The sequence below is a fragment of the Procambarus clarkii genome, chromosome 43 (genome assembly GCF_040958095.1).
Source record: "Procambarus clarkii isolate CNS0578487 chromosome 43, FALCON_Pclarkii_2.0, whole genome shotgun sequence".
Taxonomy (NCBI): Eukaryota; Metazoa; Arthropoda; class Malacostraca; order Decapoda; family Cambaridae; genus Procambarus; species Procambarus clarkii.
The window spans coordinates 20,674,851-20,693,938 of NC_091192.1; the positions used below are offsets into that span (position 1 = coordinate 20,674,851).

General features: G+C 43.5%; 2 protein-coding genes across 3 annotated transcripts in view; both read left to right on the plus strand.

Moving 5' to 3' along the window:
• Positions 1–247: 247 nt before the first annotated feature.
• LOC123755800 (solute carrier organic anion transporter family member 74D) overlaps positions 248–19,088 on the plus strand; it is a 176,865-nt gene continuing 158,024 nt past the window's right edge. The window contains exon 1 of one of the 2 annotated variants that reach the window (XM_069300083.1): positions 248–845. The gene's annotated coding sequence lies outside the window, so the exon portion shown is untranslated. The remainder of the gene's footprint in view (positions 846–19,088) is intronic. The other variant, XM_069300082.1, reaches the window with a different exon arrangement.
• LOC138373679 (magnetosome-associated protein MamJ-like) lies at positions 5,765–7,069 on the plus strand. The gene has a single exon (XM_069340031.1). The coding sequence runs from the start codon at positions 5,765–5,767 to the stop codon at positions 7,067–7,069; it is 1,305 nt and encodes a 434-aa protein (XP_069196132.1).

Consider the following 19,088-nt stretch of genomic DNA (forward strand, 5'->3'; position numbering starts at 1 on the left):
TGTGTGTGTGTGTTTGGTGAATCCACATCTCTCTCCCTCTCTAACCTCTGTTACACCCCCTACCCCTCCTGAGCCTGCTTTAGCGGGCACGTTAAAGCCCCTAGCGGCGCCCCTGACGGAGTCTCCGCTGGAGTGACCCTCACAGGAGCCGTTGTAGCCTTACATATGGAGGAGGAGCAGCAACAGCAGCAGCGACAGCGTGTGTGGTGGTCGGTGGTGGCCCGGAGTGTGTCGCCCCGGCCGCCTCAGTGTATAACCGACCACCGGCTCGGGAGGACGCTACGCGCACCGTTCGAATCCCACTGGTATACACACACCTCCTCTCGACCCTCAGCCGGCGACTCCTGCTGCTAGCGATAACGAACGACTGCTCGAAGCTTGCAAAGTGGCCTAAAGCAGCGTTTCGGTGCACAATACGTTCAGTGAGAAGTTATTTTTTTATGTATCTTAAGTGAATCTGAAAACCATTTTGATCATATATCGTTTCATGTAATATCCAAAGTGGTTGTTGTTTTTTGTAAGGTTGAGAGTAGAGGCGAGGAAATGTGGTGGAGGAATCAGTGAAGGTTTAAACATTGGTGAGTGTAGCACGATGGTTCAAGTAGTGTAAGAAGGACCACGCTGCCTAGTGTTTGAGTGTGGCAGTGTCCTGCACGCAACACCACCCCCTCGCTGGGTGTGGCAGTGTCCTGCACGCAACACCCCCCCACGCTGAGTGTGGTGTTGCTGGGACACGTACACACACACACCCACACCCTGGGTGTGGCTACCAGCCTGCCGGACTACTGTTCCAGCCGCCAGCCACACTGTCGGATCATTATCTTCAGTGCGTTATAATCTCTCGGGTAACTATCTTTTTGTTCTCACTGTTGCTGGCCGACCCATCTATCTATCCTGGTCAGGTAATGTGGAATATTCCTTATCCCAGTGTGTTGTGAGCTGTGACACTGATTTGTTGCGTCTGCTGTGAGAGGTGACACTGATTTGTTGCGTCTGCTGTGAGCTGTGACACTGATTTGTTGTGTCTGCTGTGAGCTGTGACACTGATTTGTTGTGTCTGCTGTGAGCTGTGACACTGATTTGTTGTGTCTGCTGTGAGCTGTGACACTGATTTGTTGTGTCTGCTGTGAGCTGTGACACTGATTTGTTGCGTCTGCTGTGAGAGGTGACACTGATTTGTTGCGTCTGCTGTGAGAGGTGACACTGATTTGTTGCGTTTGCTGTGAGCTGTGAAACTGATTTGTTGTGTCTGCTGTGAGCTGTGACACTGATTTGTTGTGTCTGCTGTGAGCTGTGACACTGATTTGTTGTGTCTGCTGTGAGCTGTGAAACTGGTGTATTGTGCTGTGAGCTGTGATGATATATTCTTTCTGGTGTGAGCTGTTAAGACTCTTTGATATGTTCTGCTGTGAGCTGTGACACTGATTTGTTGTGTCTGCTGTGAGCTGCGACATTGATTTGTTGTGTCTGCTGTTAGTGGTGACACTGATTTGTTGTGTCTGCTGTGAGCTGCGACACTGATTTGTTGTGTCTGCTGTTAGTGGTGACACTGATTTGTTGTGTCTGCTGTGAGCTGCGACACTAATTTGTTGTGTCTGCTGTGAGTGCTGACACTGATTTGTTGTGTCTGCTGCGAGTGGTGACACTAATTTGTTGTGTCTGCTGTGAGCTGCGACACTAATTTGTTGTGTCTGCTGTGAGCGGTGACACTAATTTGTTGTGTCTGCTGTGAGCGGTGACACTGATTTGTTGTGTCTGCTGTGAGCGGTGACACTAATTTGTTGTGTCTGCTGTGAGTGGTGACACTGATTTGTTGTGTCTGCTGTGAGTGGTGACACTGATTTGTTGTGTCTGCTGTGAGCGGTAACACTAATTTGTTGTGTCTGCTGTTAGTGGTGACACTGATTTGTTGTGTCTGCTGTGAGCTGCGACACTAATTTGTTGTGTCTGCTGTGAGTGCTGACACTGATTTGTTGTGTCTGCTGCGAGTGGTGACACTAATTTGTTGTGTCTGCTGTGAGCTGCGACACTAATTTGTTGTGTCTGCTGTGAGTGCTGACACTGATTTGTTGTGTCTGCTGCGAGTGGTGACACTAATTTGTTGTGTCTGCTGTGAGCTGCGACACTAATTTGTTGTGTCTGCTGTGAGTGCTGACACTGATTTGTTGTGTCTGCTGCGAGTGGTGACACTAATTTGTTGTGTCTGCTGTGAGCTGCGACACTAATTTGTTGTGTCTGCTGTGAGCGGTGACACTAATTTGTTGTGTCTGCTGTGAGCGGTGACACTGATTTGTTGTGTCTGCTGTGAGCGGTGACACTAATTTGTTGTGTCTGCTGTGAGTGGTGACACTGATTTGTTGTGTCTGCTGTGAGTGGTGACACTGATTTGTTGTGTCTGCTGTGAGCGGTAACACTAATTTGTTGTGTCTGCTGTGAGTGGTGATACTAATTTGTTGTGTCTGCTGTGAGCCGCGACACTAATTTGTTGTGTCTGCTGTGAGCTGCGACACTGATTTGTCTCTGTTGTGAGTTATGACAGTGATTTGCAGGCGATGAGTCACAATAACGTGGCTGAAGATTCGATGACCAACCCACGCGCCGGAAAATAGAGGAACGACGACGTTTCGGTCCGTCGTGGACCATTAGGAAGTGGTGTGTGCTGTCAATGGTGACAGTGATTCATTCTCTGGCTGTGGGTCTCCTCCTCCCCTACACCAGAAATTCTCCGCCACTACGTTAGCGTCCATTAGCGTCTTGGCGATACCAGACTTTCCTGTCAAGGACCCGAATGTCTTTCTTCTTCCTGTGTTGAGAGCTGACGTTACAAAGTTTTCAACTTGTATCGTCGGATAATAATTGTAAAAACGTGCGAATTCCCTAGCGGACAAAATATGATGTAGAATACATATGATATGACAGTGGCTCGCGGACATTTTTAGCGTTTTCAACGCGTGGGACTATCAGTTAGGTTAGGTTAGGTTCGGGCAATTTTGTACATTATTTTTCTTTCCGTCGTGATAGAATTCTCATAGTTCTGTAGCCTATCTTTCTAAATTGATAGTAATTATAGCAACTAATTGCTCTAACGTCCAAAAATAGACTGATGAAGCTAACAGTCTTTCACGTTCCATTTAATTTTGTAGAGAGCACAAAACAAAAACATTCCTAGGGTTAATATAGCACATTATATGTATTATATTAACCTAAGGTATTGTATATTAGGCCTAGTACTGGTTGACAGACAAGTTCAGGATCTTTAATTACTTTTCCAATTTCAAAGTGTGCCATTGTAGGCTAATTCAGTACTAGTGAGTTTTTGTGTGTCCAACAGTCCATTTTTGGTCATTCGACCAAATAGTTGCTATAAGTACTATCATTTTAGGAAGATGGGGCGGCAATTGTAACCTCCTGGAGTAGGTGGTTGGGCCATTAGCAAGGCGGTATAGTGAGAGCAAAGTAGTGGTGCTTCGTACACAGTCATGAGGACCTCGTGGTGAAGTATGAGGCTGGCCAGGCGTGGGCGAGGCTTCAGGTGTTGAAGCCTTCATTGTTGTTGATGGTGGTGGTGTTGTGAACGTTGTTGTAGTTGTTGTTGTTGATGGTGATGTTGTGGTGACCTTGTGTCTACCTTGTGTAGCTTCCGGGAGTTTACGGCCCCGCGGCCCGGTCTCCGACCATTTCACCTATTTTGTATATCCTGCCATGTCTGCTGGTTTCGTGTGATGTAATCTCTGTGTTCAGATTTGGAACCAGTCCCTCTAATATCGTCCACGTGTAGATTATAATGCATCTCTCGCCTGCGCTCTAGAGAATACAGATTTAGAACTTTTAATCGGTCCCAGTAATCAAAATGACTTATAGAGTGGATTCTAGCAGTAAAGAATCTTTGCACACTCTCTAGGTCAGCAATTCATCCGTCTCTGAATGGGGCTGTTAGTGGGCAACAACATTCCACCCTAGAGAGAACTCCTGTCATGAAAAGTATCATCATTGGTATGGCGGCCCTTGTTATCCAACAAGGATAACATTTTTCTTACAGTCGTGACAGCTACTTTATTGTGTTCTGTAAAGGTAAGGGCTTCTGACATGATTATTCCTAGATAATTTACATTGCTCTTTCGTTCTTTAGTGTGATTTGACTGCCTTTTACATATGGTTTCCGGTTTTGTATATTTGGTTTTTCCATAGCGCAGGAGCTGGAACTTATTTTTATTAAACATCCTATTATAATCTGTGGCCCATTGAAAGACCCGATTAACGTCTGATTGGAGGTTTGTCGTGTCCTCTATATTGTCTACTCGCATGAAAATCCTAGTGTCATCCTGTAAATGATGATACAGTGCTGTAGTTTGTATCCTTGTCTATATCTAATATTAGGGTAAGAAAAAGTACCGGGGCGCAAGCACGGTACTCTGGGGGACTGAGCTTTTCACAGTAGATGATCCGGATTTTAATGTGTTGACTATTACACTCTGCGTTCTGTTCGTTAGGACGTTGAAGATCCGTCTCCCTACATTGTCACATGTGTCGAAAGCTTTTGCAAAGTCTGTGTGTATTACATCTGCGTTTTGCTTGTCTTCTATGGCACCTAGGGCCATGTCTTAGTGATCTAGCAACTGTGAGAGGCAGGAGCGCCCTGTTCTGAACCCGTGTTGTCCGGGGGTTATGTAGATGTTGTGATTCCATGTATTTTGTGATCTTACTTCTTAGCACTCTTTCAAAGATTTTGATGATGTGTTAATTTAGAGCTATTGGTCTATATATTTTTTGTATCTGCTTTATTACCTCCTTTGTGAAGTGGTGCGATCGCTGTATAAGTATGTCAGGGATGACACCACTATCTAGACTTCTTCTCCAAACGATTTTTTAGGGCCTGTGATTGTGATGTTTTTGCACTGTTTGATGAATATAAAATTCCACGAGTCTGGGCCTGGTGCAGAATGCATGGGCATGCTGTCCATGCACCCCACTGGACTTTGAATTTTGGGTGACACCTGATATGTGGTTCGATGTTGGTGTTACATTCATGAAGAATTCGTTTGGATCATTGATCTTCAATATGTTCAGGGGTTCACTGAAAACAGAAGCGTACTGAAGCCTCAGTATTTCACTCATTTCTTTGTTGTCATCTGTGACAGTTCCATCACCCTTGCTCAAGAGCCCAATGCTGGATGCAGATTTTGTTCTAGTTTTTGCATACGAATAAAAAGTATTTCAGGTTCCTCTCTGTTTACTTATGGCCTTTTTCCCCCCCTCTTTGCCTCTCTTGAATTTGATATGATTCTTAAAGCTTTAGCTCGATCAATTCTATATCCTTACATCTCCTTCCTCGTCGTTGTTGGGATGGAGTTTAGCGTTTGAGATGTTGTGCTGTGTGTTTTCTCAGCCAATAGAGGGAGCCCCGTTCTCCCGTTCAAGTTTGCACCTTTTTCGCTTTTTTTCTTAGTGGTATGTGCTTTTTTACATATTTCTAGTGCTACCGTGCCTATTTTTTTCGAAGCACTGGTTTAAATCTGCATGTTCTTTAAATCTAGTTGTTCTTCTCAGCATTGTTCTGCAAGGTCATGATTTATTCGGTCCCAGTTAATCAGTTTATCAAAATTTAATTTATTGAATTCACTTCCACTTGGATTTGACATTGGCTGCACAAGGTCTATTGTCTGCGTTCGTCTGAACTTCGATCAGGTTGCGATCTGAGTAACAAGTAGGTGTGATCATTATGTCCCTGATTGGCCCATCGTTGTTTGTAAAAATAAGGTCTAGGATGTTTGGTTTCCTAGTTGGCTCAACTATTTGCTGGTTTAAAGCAAAGTCACACATCTGCATGAGGTCATTTGTGTGTGACTGTTCATTCAGACTGTTTGTTTCCTGGGTTCCTGTTGGGATCTCCCAGGAGAGTGATGTTGTGGTGAAGGTTGTTGTTGTTGTTGTGGTGGAAGCTGATGTTGTGGTGGAAGCTGATGTTGTGATGGAAGCTGATGATGTTGTGGTGGAAGCTGATGATGTGGTGGAAGCTGATGTTGTGATGGAAGCTGATGTTGTGATGGAAGCTGATGATGTTGTGGTGGAAGCTGATGATGTTGTGGTGGAAGCTGATGATGTTGTGGTGGAAGCTGATGTTGTGGTGGAAGCTGATGTTGTGGTGGAAGCTGATGATGTTGTGGAAGCTGATGTTGTGGTGGAAGCTGATGTTGTGATGGAAGCTGATGTTGTGATGGAAGCTGATGATGTTGTGGTGGAAGCTGATGTTGTGATGGAAGCTGATGTTGTGGTGGAAGCTGATGTTGTGGTGGAAGCTGATGTTGTGATGGAAGCTGATGTTGTGGTGGAAGCTGATGATGTTGTGGTGGAAGCTGATGTTGTGGTGGAAGCTGATGATGTTGTGGTGGAAGCTGATGTTATGGTGGAAGCTGATGATGTTGTGGAAGCTGATGTTGTGGTGGAAGCTGATGATGTTGTGGTGGAAGCTGATGATGTTGTGGTGGAAGCTGATGTTGTGGTGGAAGCTGATGATGTTGTGGTGGAAGCTGATGTTGTGGTGGAAGCTGATGATGTTGTGGTGGAAGCTGATGTTGTGGTGGAAGCTGATGATGTTGTGGTGGAAGCTGATGATGTTGTGGTGGAAGCTGATGATGTTGTGGTGGAAGCTGATGATGTTGTGGTGGAAGCTGATGATGTTGTGGTGGAAGCTGATGATGTTGTGGTGGAAGCTGATGATGTTGTGGTGGAAGCTGATGATGTTGTGGTGGAAGCTGATGATGTTGTGGTGGAAGCTGATGATGTTGTGGTGGAAGCTGATGATGTTGTGGTGGAAGCTGATGTTGTGGTGGAAGCTGATGATGTTGTGGTGGAAGCTGATAATGTTGTGGTAAAAGCTGATGATGTTGTGGTGGAAGCTGATGTTGTGGTGGAAGCTGATGATGTTGTGGTGGTGGGTGATGTTGAGAAGGCTAATATTACTGTTGTAGAGGCTGACGTTGTTTCTCTGACTGTTGTGGAGACTGACATAGCTGCTGACGTAGTTATCTCGGAGGCTGACATTGTCATTGCGGAGGTCGTTGAAAGCTGACGACATCTGTACCTGCCTACGACACGTGTTCTCCCAGGAACGTAAACAAGAATTCGCCTCCCTACCACCGGCGCTAGTCATTATACACTGCGCTGGTCCGCTCTGCGCGCGGGGAAGGCGGACGCTAACCAGTGGACATTGCTCCGCGCGCTCTCTCTCCGCGCCGCAAATACACGTACATTTACATTTTACATTTGAACATTTGTTTTACATTTGAACTTTAAGGGGTCATACGCCTTGAATTCGTTTTTTTTTTTTTTGGCGTTGGGCTTAAGATCTGTTAATGTGTCTGGAGGCTTATTAAGGCCTCTACAACAGCAAGAATATATTATACTAGCCAACAACAAGTACACTTTAGTGCAGAAAACTCTCAGTATATATATATATATATATATATATATATATATATATATATATATATATATATATATATATATATATATATATATACCGAGAAGCTGTATATACACTTCTCTATGAATACGACCCCCCCTGTGTACTATTGTATGTATGTATATATGCATGTGTGTATGTATATATGTGAATAGTTTCAATAATATCCTGAGTGTATATAGACATTAAACATCAGACTTACGGATGATAGTTTTGTGTGTGTTGGCACCTTCGTGGTAATTAAGCTGTGTTTTGGTAATTAGGTTGGGCTCTGGTAATTAAATGATGTTATGGTAATTAAGCCAGCAGAACTGTTCAGATTTGTCTTTCGTATTTATCTGCTTAACTGCAGTTTTTATCTTTGGGCTGTGTTGAAGATGAGTGGACGCTTATACAAGGGTTAATGCGCTTATACAAGGGTTAGTGCGCTTATACAAGGGTTAATGCGCTTATACAAGGGTTAGTGCGCTTATACAAGGGTTAGTGCGCTTATACAAGGGTTAGTGCGCTTATACAAGGGTTAATGCGCTTATACAAGGGTTAGTGCGCTTATACAAGGGTTAGTGCGCTTATACAAGGGTTAATGCGCTTATACAAGGGTTAGTGCGCTTATACAAGGGTTAGTGCGCTTATACAAGGGTTAGTGCGCTTATACAAGGGTTAGTGCGCTTATACAAGGGTTAGTGCGCTTATACAAGGGTTAGTGCGCTTATACAAGGGTTAGTGCGCTTATACAAGGGTTAGTGCGCTTATACAAGGGTTAGTGCGCTTATACAAGGGTTAGTGCGCTTATACAAGGGTTAATGCGCTTATACAAGGGTTAGTGCGCTTATACAAGGGTTAGTGCGCTTATACAAGGGTTAGTGCGCTTATACAAGGGTTAGTGCGCTTATACAAGGGTTAGTGCGCTTATACAAGGGTTAGTGCGCTTATACAAGGGTTAGTGCGCTTATACAAGGGTTAGTGGGCTTATACAAGGGTTAGTGGGCTTATACAAGGGTTAGTGCGCTTATACAAGGGTTAGTGCGCTTATACAAGGGTTAGTGGGCTTATACAAGGGTTAGTGCGCTTATACAAGGGTTAGTGCGCTTATACAAGGGTTAGTGGGCTTATACAAGGGTTAGTGGGCTTATACAAGGGTTAGTGCGCTTATACAAGGGTTAGTGCGCTTATACAAGGGTTAGTGGGCTTATACAAGGGTTAGTGGGCTTATACAAGGGTTAGTGCGCTTATACAAGGGTTAGTGCGCTTATACAAGGGTTAGTGGGCTTATACAAGGGTTAGTGGGCTTATACAAGGGTTAGTGGGCTTATACAAGGGTTAGTGCGCTTATACAAGGGTTAGTGCGCTTATACAAGGGTTAGTGCGCTTATACAAGGGTTAGTGCGCTTATATAAGGGTTAGTGCGCTTATATAAGGGTTAGTGCGCTTATACAAGCTTACTTTTATACAAGCTTACTCCTGACATTGGTTAGTGCGCTCATACATGAGTTAGTGCGCTCATATATGAGTAAGTGCGCTCATGACATTGTTGAGTGCGCTCATATATGAGTAAGTGCGCTCATGACAATGTTCAGTGCGCTCATATATGAGTTAGTGCGCTCATGACATTGATAAATGTGCTAACAAGGGCTAACGTTACTCTGTGTAATATCTCTGAAAATAGCTCCAACTTATCTATACATGATAATGACACTCTTTAGGCCTAAATATAGTTGTAAATAATGTGTTGTGAGCGAGAGGTTTCCTTGAAAGAGGGACTCTGGTATTCAGAGGTAAAAATAGTGAGCTATGGGCTTACTACTTGCGTATTATATATATATATATATATATATATATATATATATATATATATATATATATATATATATATATATATATATATATATATATATATATATATATATATATATATATTTTTTCATTTTGTATCTCTTGCATTCAATAAATATTCTTATAATGTATCATTTAAAAAAAACTGTAAATCTATTTAGTGGAGACCGACACGAAAAAATACGCATATATATATATATTATATAACTATTTAGATTAAAAAAAAAACGAAACAAAATTATAGAATGTAAAACATATTCAAAAGAAGATTTTAGATACAGGACGATTTTAGATAGGCTATTAAACTAGACGAAAGATTTGCAAGCGCAGTTTAATGCTGACAAATGTAAAGGTCTAAGGCTAGGTAATATTAGTTACTAGATATTAGCTGGGTAGTGTTAAAAATATCAAATCTAAACACCATAGATACCTGGGAGACGTGGTTAGTAGGGATCTGTAACCCTCCCAACCCCCACAAAAAGAATTATTGAATAAATGTTGGGAATTAGACAAATAGGATACTGATATTCACATTAAGAAGCATTAGCAATAAGACAGGTAAACTCCATAGAATACCAACACCCGAAAGTCTACCCGGTGCTTCAGAGTACACTGATACATTGATCAGTGGCCTCACAAAGGCTAACTTTGCTTTGTGCATTATCTACCAAAATAGCTCAAAGTCATCTAAAAATAATGATGATCACACTCTTCAGGTCTGAATATTGCTTGCAAATTTAGACCTACAATCATGTACATAACTAAATTTGCACTTCAAGTTCACTAGTGTATTTATACTGAGAGTTTTCGCTATTTCTGGAGTGTGTTGAGGACGGTTGGTCAGTCAAGGTGTTGATTTGGTGACTCTTTCTAGAGAATGTAAATTGAGCTTTCTTAATTTCTCTACATAAGGAAGGTTTCTAATTCCAGGGATTAACCTTTGTGTCATTCTGTTTTGTACATGTTCAATTGAATTGTATGTCCATTCTATAGTATGGTGACCAAAACAGCATAGCCTAACCTTACGTAAATGGAGCCAAACAAAGGCAAGAATAAAACTGTAGAATAGCATTAGATTCCTTATTGCTGCATATAACACACGAGGATAGGAACCCCCCCAGTATCCTATGTGCCTTATTCTGAACATTTACACTTAGATTGTTTTGCTTTAGCTCTGGTAATCATGATTTCCCAGATCTCGTTTGCATTCAGATTTGGTAATTTCACAATTTTCCATTTGATATCTGGTAACTATTATCATTGCATGGGCTCAGATAATTAAATTATATATGCCAGTCATTCGTCGATTTCAAAAACCTATGTAAGTTGTTTTGAAGAGATTTTATGCATTATATTTCCAGTCATATTTTCTTTTTCATGTCAAATTTGAAACTGTTGCTGTTCAATTACAACTAAATCGTTTATATCTGTGTTAAATAACGCAAGACCCTGAGCCTTGACGCAGTCTTTAAGGCCATTTATAATCAGCTCGTCCTCCAAAGGTTTTCCCAACGTCAAAAAACTGCAGTTCTAAAGTGCCCAAATCCTAACTACCAGAGGACCCAAACCAGAAATCGGGACAGTATGTCAATTTCACGAGCCGCTTCTTTAGGGAGAGTAAACTCTCCATTCGTCGTCAAAATGCGACGTTCTATTAAGAGGACGGGTTGTTTATAATAACTTATGTTCCATAGGAACAACCATGCCTTAATCCAACTAAGAATAGACTCCCAAATATCATGCTTCTCCACCTTCCTAATAAATCGCGAAGGTCAGTATTAAATGCTTAAAGTTAATATGTAGACAGTCGCAATCCTTTCCGATGTCAACTGTTTGAAATATGCTGGAAAAGAATGAGTAAATTTGTTAAACAGGAGCTGGCCTTAAAATGTTTAGGCTTGTATTATTTCTTTTCAAGCTGCTGGTTTGAGAAATTGCTGTTCCAACCTATTTTGTTCAGCATTGCTTTTAATATAAAAAATGTATAAAATATTTGTGAACAGCGTGAGCCAAATTTAACCTTAGGTGTATAAAGGAACTTAAGTTTGATTCTGACATTGAAACTTGTTTCAGTCTAGTATAACTAAACTTTAGTTACAGTTCGACATTCTGAATATAATACCTGTTCGCCATCCTAAAAAAAATGGCAAAATATTTATTGTATATAAAAAATTATCGTGTTGCAAACAGTATTTTTATATTTCAGATTCACGTTCTGCAATTTTTTAGTATTTGAAGTAGGTATTATCCACAAACAGACGCCATTGAGGTGTTTTTTTAGTTTCAAAACTTTTAAGTGTTGCCAGACCTTACTTGCGCTTAGTGTTGAGACCAAACTCTTTCATTTTCTTTTGAAATATACATTTAACTTTTTAAAATTGAGTTAGGCTCGCTTCATTCACTTCATCTAATGCATTCCAACCCTATTTTTCCGTATCGCCCTGATGTTTGTTGTCAAGTTGGTACGTGAGTGACAGTCTGTCATGGTTGACACCTCCGGTGATTGAGTGAAAGCTGACATCAAATTTCACATTTTTAAGTGTTCATCTCGTCATTATTGTCACTAGGCTTCGCAGTGGGCGCAATATCCAGAATCAACGCCAATTCATTGTTGAAGCGCCGTCATCAACGTTGATTTGACGTTGAAGCACCGTTGAAGTACCGTCATCAACGTTGATACGACGTTGAGGTACCGGTGATAAGGTTGATTCAACGTCGAACCAACGCCACTCTTGGACATACTGTGCTTGCTGGTTAAGTCCATAATATTGTATTATGAGCAGGCGATGAGTCACAATAACGTGGCTGAAGTAAGTTGACCAGACCACACACTAGAAGTTGAAGGGACGACGACGTTTCGGTCCGTCCTGGACCATTCTCAAGCCTCATAAATTGTATTATGAGGCTGGCATACGTTCCTTTCGTCATTATTGTCCCCAGTCTAAATCATGGACGCAACTTCTGCTTGTTGCTAGTTAAGTGGATCCTTGCTAATCCTTGTTGGTGTGCCACTTCTCATAGAATAAGACCTCACCGGACACTTAATAATTGCTCTTGCGTCACGTGCCTCTGACGCTTCCAGTTGGTTATTCGGCTCACGTTTTCTATAGTGTGCGGACGCATCTTTTGCCTCAACTGTTGCCTCCTACCTCTTCGGGCACTCCTAAGATTTGAAAATTTCTTCAGTTAAAGTAGAATAAATTCAACGACAATTCTGTCACCTTAAGTTACAAAAAATCGGATAACTATCACATGAATGTCGATAGAAAATCCAGCTGGGAGAAGAGCCTGCTGGCGGTAACACTTGTATGAGTGACTCGACCAACTGTGGGAGTGACAGATGGATCTTTCAGGTCACCCTCTCACTTTGAGAAGGTGACCTGGAGCTTTTTATTTATTTTTGTTGAGGGGGGTGTAGTGTGGAGAGGGGGTCTTGCCTGACCGCTAGAAGAGGCCAAGGACACGATGTATCCACAGACCTCTAAGAGGCGCCAAGGATCAGATAGTCTGCTGAGCTGACCCTGGCTGAATCCTTAATCCTTTTCCCATTCAAGCTGGTCCGGTTGGGCATGCTAGCTACGTTGATAGAAAGAACAACGAAGCCACAGTGATGAAAAATGGTGATTCGGTTCGACTGTGTCGGGTTTATCAAAGTTTATAAAACGCTGATAATGTGTATTCTACATTAATTTGACATTGATGATGTTGAGTTAATGTTAATAATAAAATGGATTCTACGCTGTTTTAAAGTTAACACCCATTAGGTTACATTGCCTTGCAGTTAACTTGCGATAATTTCGGGGCTCAACGTCTCCGCGGCCCAGTCCTCGACCAGGCCTTCTGTTTGCTGCACTGGTCGACCAGGCTGTTGGACGCGGTGGCTATCTGTTACACTCATATAATATCTCTATTATTGCAAGTTGCAAATGTTATAGGGGGCATATATTCGCATTCTTAACCTAGTTGGTTAAGAATGAGCGCAAAGCTATTTATTGCGCCAGTAGGTGTATTTTAGCATTTACGGGGCTCGATACCCGATGCTCAAATCTCGTGTTAAATAAAACATGTTGCTTGATCAATTAACTTAAACATTACTGCGTACAAAAAAAATTGTAATGAAAATGCTGTATGGTAAAATTCGAATTATAATAATGACGATACTAAATTAAGATAAAACTTGTATAATTTAGCTTGGATTATAGAGTTTCTTCGCAGTCTCAATGAAATTGTTAGAATTATAGAGAATTGTGCGCTATTCACAGGGAAATTGGCGGCTGATTTTCAAACCTACATATCAGGTGTGTAGCCTATCATCAAATGGGGAGGGTAGTGGTGCTTGGTTCATGCTTAGTACATTGGTGCTGGGTGGTCAAGCTTAGTACATTGGTGCTTGGTTCATGCTTAGTACATTGGTGCTGGGGGTCAAGCTTAGTACATTGGTGCTGGGTGGTCAAGCTTAGTACATTGGTGCTTGGTTCATGCTTAGTACATTGGTGCTTGGTTCATGCTTAGTACATTGGTGCTGGGGGTCAAGCTTAGTACATTGGTGCTTGGTTCATGCTTAGTACATTGGTGCTGGGGGTCAAGCTTAGAACATTGGTGCTTGGTTCATGCTTAGTACATTGGTGCTGGGGGTCAAGCTTAGTACATTGGTGCATGGTTCATGCTTAGTACATTGGTGCTGGGGGTCAAGCTTAGAACATTGGTGCTTGGTTCATGCTTAGTACATTGGTGCTGGGGGTCAAGCTTAGTACATTGGTGCTTGGTTCATGCTTAGTACATTGGTGCTGGGGGTCAAGCTTAGTACATTGGTGCTGGGTGGTCAAGCTTAGTACATTGGTGCTGGGGGTCAAGCTTAGTATATTGGTGCTGGGTGGTCAAGCTTAGTACATTGGTGCTGGGGGTCAAGCTTAGAACATTGATGCTGGGGGTCAAGCTTAGAACATTGGTGCTGGGGATCAAGCTTAGAACATTGGTGCTGGGGGTCAAGCTTAGTACATTGGTGCTGGGGGTCAAGTTTAGTACATTGGTGCTGGGGGTCAAGCTTAGTACATTGGTGCTGGGGGTCAAGCTTAGAACATTGGTGCTGGGGGTCAAGCTTAGAACATTGGTGCTGGGTGGTCAAGCTTAGAACATTGGTGCTGGGGGTCAAGTTTAGTACATTGGTGCTGGGGGTCAAGCTTAGTACATTGGTGCTGGGTGGTCAAGCTTAGTACATTGGTGCTGGGGGTCAAGCTTAGTACATTGGTGCTGGGTGGTCAAGCTTAGTACATTGGTGCTGGGGGTCAAGCTTAGTACATTGGTGCTGGGTGGTCAAGCTTAGTACATTGGTGCTGGGGGTCAAGCTTAGTACATTGGTGCTGGGGGGTCAAGCTTAGTACATTGGTGCTGGGGTCAAGCTTAGTACATTGGTGCTGGGGGTCAAGCTTAGTACATTGGTGCTGGGGGTCAAGCTTAGTACATTGGTGCTGGGGGTCAAGCTTAGTACATTGGTGCTGGGGGTCAAGCTTAGAACATTGCTGCTGGGGGTCAAGCTTAGCTAGTACAGTCGTGCTGAGCTCAAGCTTAGTACAGTGGTGGTACAAGGTTCAAGCGCAGTTCAGTTGAAGCCTAAGTACAGTAGTGAACTAGTACTATTAGACCTAGAGTAGTAGGCCTAGTACAGATCAGTAGTACTGGGTTCAAGCCTAGTACATGGGGGTACTACAGTGGTGCTGGGTTGAAGCTTAGTAGAGTGGTGCCGTAGAACTGGACAGTTTTCTACAAGAAGTGCCGGATTAACCGGACTGTAATGTGGATATGTAGGCCTGCGGGCCGTTCTAAGAAACAAAGAGCTTATAGCTGTTGGGGCAAATTTTCGCGGGTCGAAACCGGCGCCCCGGATCGGGCTTGGGGAGTAGAAGAACTCCCAGAACCCCATCCAGCAGGTATTTTCATTATTCTCAAAGGAATATTTACTCAGGTCTTTCCCGATTCTTAACTTTATCAATGTGCCTCTGTCGTTTAGTGCTTTGTGTTGAGGCTTTGGACATTTACCTCCCCATTTAACACCTTAATAATACGCACTGTGTTATACCCTTTCATCCATTGATATACTTCGGACTGTTATACCCTTTCATACGTTGATATACTTCGAGCTTGTTCCCCCTCTTGTTCTTCGTCTCTAGAAAATGTGAACTAGGCTTGTATAATCTCTCTACTTAAGGAACGGTTCTAGTTCGTGAGGTTAACCTTTAAACATCGTTCACTTCATGCGTTGAAATGAATTTATGTCCATTCTGTAGTATGGAGACCAAACCTGGTCTAAATAGGACCTAACGAGAGCCATATATACCAAACTGAAGCCTAACTTCAAATATCTAACTGAAGCCTAACTTCAAATATCTAACTGAAGTCTAACTTCAAATATCTAACTGAAGCCTAACTTCAAATATCTAGCTGAAGCCTAACTTCAAATATCTAACTGAAGCCTAACTTCAAATATCTAGCTGAAGCCTAACTTCAAATATCTAACTGAAGCCTAACTTCAAATATCTAGCTGAAGCCTAACTTCAGAGAACTGACTATACACAATACGTAAAATTTTACTCTGATGAACAAAAATAATATTTTGACTTATTCTAATCCATATTTAGTGTCAAGTGTTAAGAACACATTAATACTATTTGATATTACAACATGATAGTGTACACATTTAGTGCTTTATAAATTATAATCTAGACTGCAACCCAGCCTCCGAATTGACTACGTTTTAATACTAAGTGTAATAAGGTACATAATTGCACTTATGGGGACTGTTACATTTACTTCCCCATTTATTTTTTTCGTTTTCTGTCAAGACGCTCAGAATGTTAGTATGAAATTTTTTAAGTTCAGATCGTTATACATAAGCTTTAAATATCAGGAATTTCTTTTTCAGTTTTATTAAACAATAGAGATTTTATACAAAATTTGAAAATACCCTAAGTTACTTTACAATTTATTGACATATTTTCGTTTGATTTTATTTCTTTTATAAAACAGTAATATCAATATAGCTATAGGTTAAGTAGTAATTGTAATTAAGAAGCAAAAAAATACTTTTCAAAAACTAAGACGGTTAGGTTAGGTCGTGGTTTTCTATTCAGCTTTTCAGGTAAACTCAAAAATTCACAATATATTTGACAGTACGGTTTAATACTAAGTGAAAATAAGTACAATTCCTAACTGCCTTACATAGTACATAATTGCACTTATGGGCTGTTACATTTATCTCCCCATTTTTGGAGGACGGGTTGGTACAGTGACAGGCTACACAAGAGAAGGGATGGTTAGAGACATTATCTGGAATACTATCACGAGAAGTGTCAAGTGACATTACTTGTCAGCCTGAAAGAGAACTTGTTGATGAACGTAGGAAAGTAGTGTTGTGTCCCACAGTGGAGTGTGTTGTGTCCCACAGTGGAGTTTGTTGTGTCCCACAGTAGAGTGTGTTGTGTCCCACAGTGGAGTGTGTTGTGTCCCACAGTGGAGTGTGTTGTGTCCCACAGTGGAGTGTGTTGTGTCCCACAGTGGAGTGTGTTGTGTCCCACAGTGGAGTGTGTTGTGTCCCACAGTGGAGTGTGTTGTGTCCCACAGTGGAGTAGTGTTGTGTCCCACAGTGGAGTGTGTTGTGTCCCACAGTGGAGTGTGTTGTGTCCCACAGTGGAGTGTGTTGTGTCCCACAGTGGAGTGTGTTGTGTCCCACAGTGGAGTAGTGTTGTGTCCCACAGTGGAGTGTGTTGTGTCCCACAGTGGAGTGTGTTGTGTCCCACAGTGGAGTGTGTTGTGTCCCACAGTGGAGTGTGTTGTGTCCCACAGTGGAGTGTGTTGTGTCCCACAGTGGAGTGTGTTGTGTCCCACAGTGGAGTGTGTTGTGTCCCACAGTGGAGTGTGTTGTGTCCCACAGTGGAGTGTGTTGTGTCCCACAGTGGAGTGTGTTGTGTCCCACAGTGGAGTGTGTTGTGTCCCACAGTGGAGTAGTGTTGTGTCCCACAGTGGAGTGTGTTGTGTCCCACAGTGGAGTGTGTTGTGTCCCACAGTGGAGTGTGTTGTGTCCCACAGTGGAGTGTGTTGTGTCCCACAGTGGAGTGTGTTGTGTCCCACAGTGGAGTTTGTTGTGTCCCACAGTGGAGTGTGTTGTGTCCCACAGTGGAGTGTGTTGTGTCCCACAGTGGAGTGTGTTGTGTCCCACAGTGGAGTGTGTTGTGTCCCACAGTGGAGTGTGTTGTGTCCCACAGTGGAGTGTGTTGTGTCCCACAGTGGAGTGTGTTGTGTCCCACAGTGGAGTGTGTTGTGTCCCACAGTGGAGTGTGTTGTGTCCCACAGTGGAGTGTGTTGTGTCCCACAGTGGAGTGTGTTGTGTCCCACAGTGGAGTAGTGTTGAGCCTTACAGCAAGGTAAGTGTCCCCCAGCAGGGAGCGAGGCGCCCCATAGAGGACCCGGAGGGCGTGGGGGAGTCCAGAGAGAGAGAGACAGACCTTGTACCAACAGGGACATAGATCAAGGACACCTCGCTTCCTGCCTCCCGACCAGACAACACCCTACTGGGACCATCTGTACTACCCACCCACACCACCAGGAGCGTTACTCACACCCACCCCACCCACCCCACCCACACACACCCACCCACCACCACCCACACCACCACAGTGACTCCCATCTGCCGTTAGCATTACACCATTACAATCATTACATGTACCTGGTGCTTAAAGCGTCTCTCACTCCACGAAGTGATCATGCTTAACAGGACCTGTTGGCGTCCTTGGTGAGTGTACACCCTTGGTTCACTAGGGCGTGCCCTAGGTCCTGTAGAGTCCCTGGTGCCTCTACTCTGTACACGTGACGACATGTCATGTCACGCTCACTATGACACACACTATTATAAAGTCTGTATTTTTCTGTTTGGTTTATGAGGACGATAAATCGAGCTTTATGGTGTTGTGATTCATATCTGCAGACTGAAGAGAGGCTTTGGGTAGCAGTTGCTGAGTTGTTGAGAGGGGGGGGGGAGGTGGGGGAGTGTTGGGGTGGGGGGGGGGAGTGTTGTTGGGAGTGGGAGTGTTGGGGTGGGGGGGGAGTGTTGGGGTGGGGGGGAGTGTTGTTGGGAGTGGGAGTGTTGGGGTGGGGGGGGGGGAGTGTTGGGGTGGGGGGGGGAGTGTTGTTGGGAGTGGGAGTGTTGGGGGTGGGGGGGGAGTGTTGGGGGTGGGGGGGGAGTGGGGGGGTGGGGGGGGGGGGGAGTGTTGTTAGGAGTGGGAGTGTTGGGGTGGGGGGGGGGAGTGTTGGGGTGGGAGTGTTGGGGGGGGGAGTGGTAGTGTTGGGCGTGTGGGGAGGTTATCTTGAGATGATTTCGGGGCTTTTTAGTGTCCCCGCGGCCCGGTCCTCGAACAGGCCTCCACCCCCAGGAAGCAGCCCGTGACAGCTGACTAACACCCAGGTACCTATTTTACTGCTAGGTAACAGGGGCATAGGGTGAAAGAAACTCTGCCCAGTGTTTCTCGCCGGCGCCTGGGATCGAACCCGGGACCACAGGATCACAAGTCCAGCGTGCTGTCCGCTCGGCCGACCGGCTCCCTGTTGAGTGTTGAGTGAGTGACACACACTATCCATATGTGTATACTATGTACTATATCTATATAGTGATAGTGATAGATAGTCACTATATATATACTATGTGTACACTATACTATGTGATTAAACAAAACAAAAACAAAGCCGTAAAAAGACACACAAGAAACAACAATGTGTCCCTACTAAGACACTCCCCGGCAGAAGA

What these genes read in the sequence shown, in the direction of transcription:
- LOC138373679 (XM_069340031.1), top strand. Translation starts at nt 5,765, where the DNA reads ATGTTTGGTTTCCTAGTTGGCTCAACTATTTGCTGGTTTAAAGCAAAG.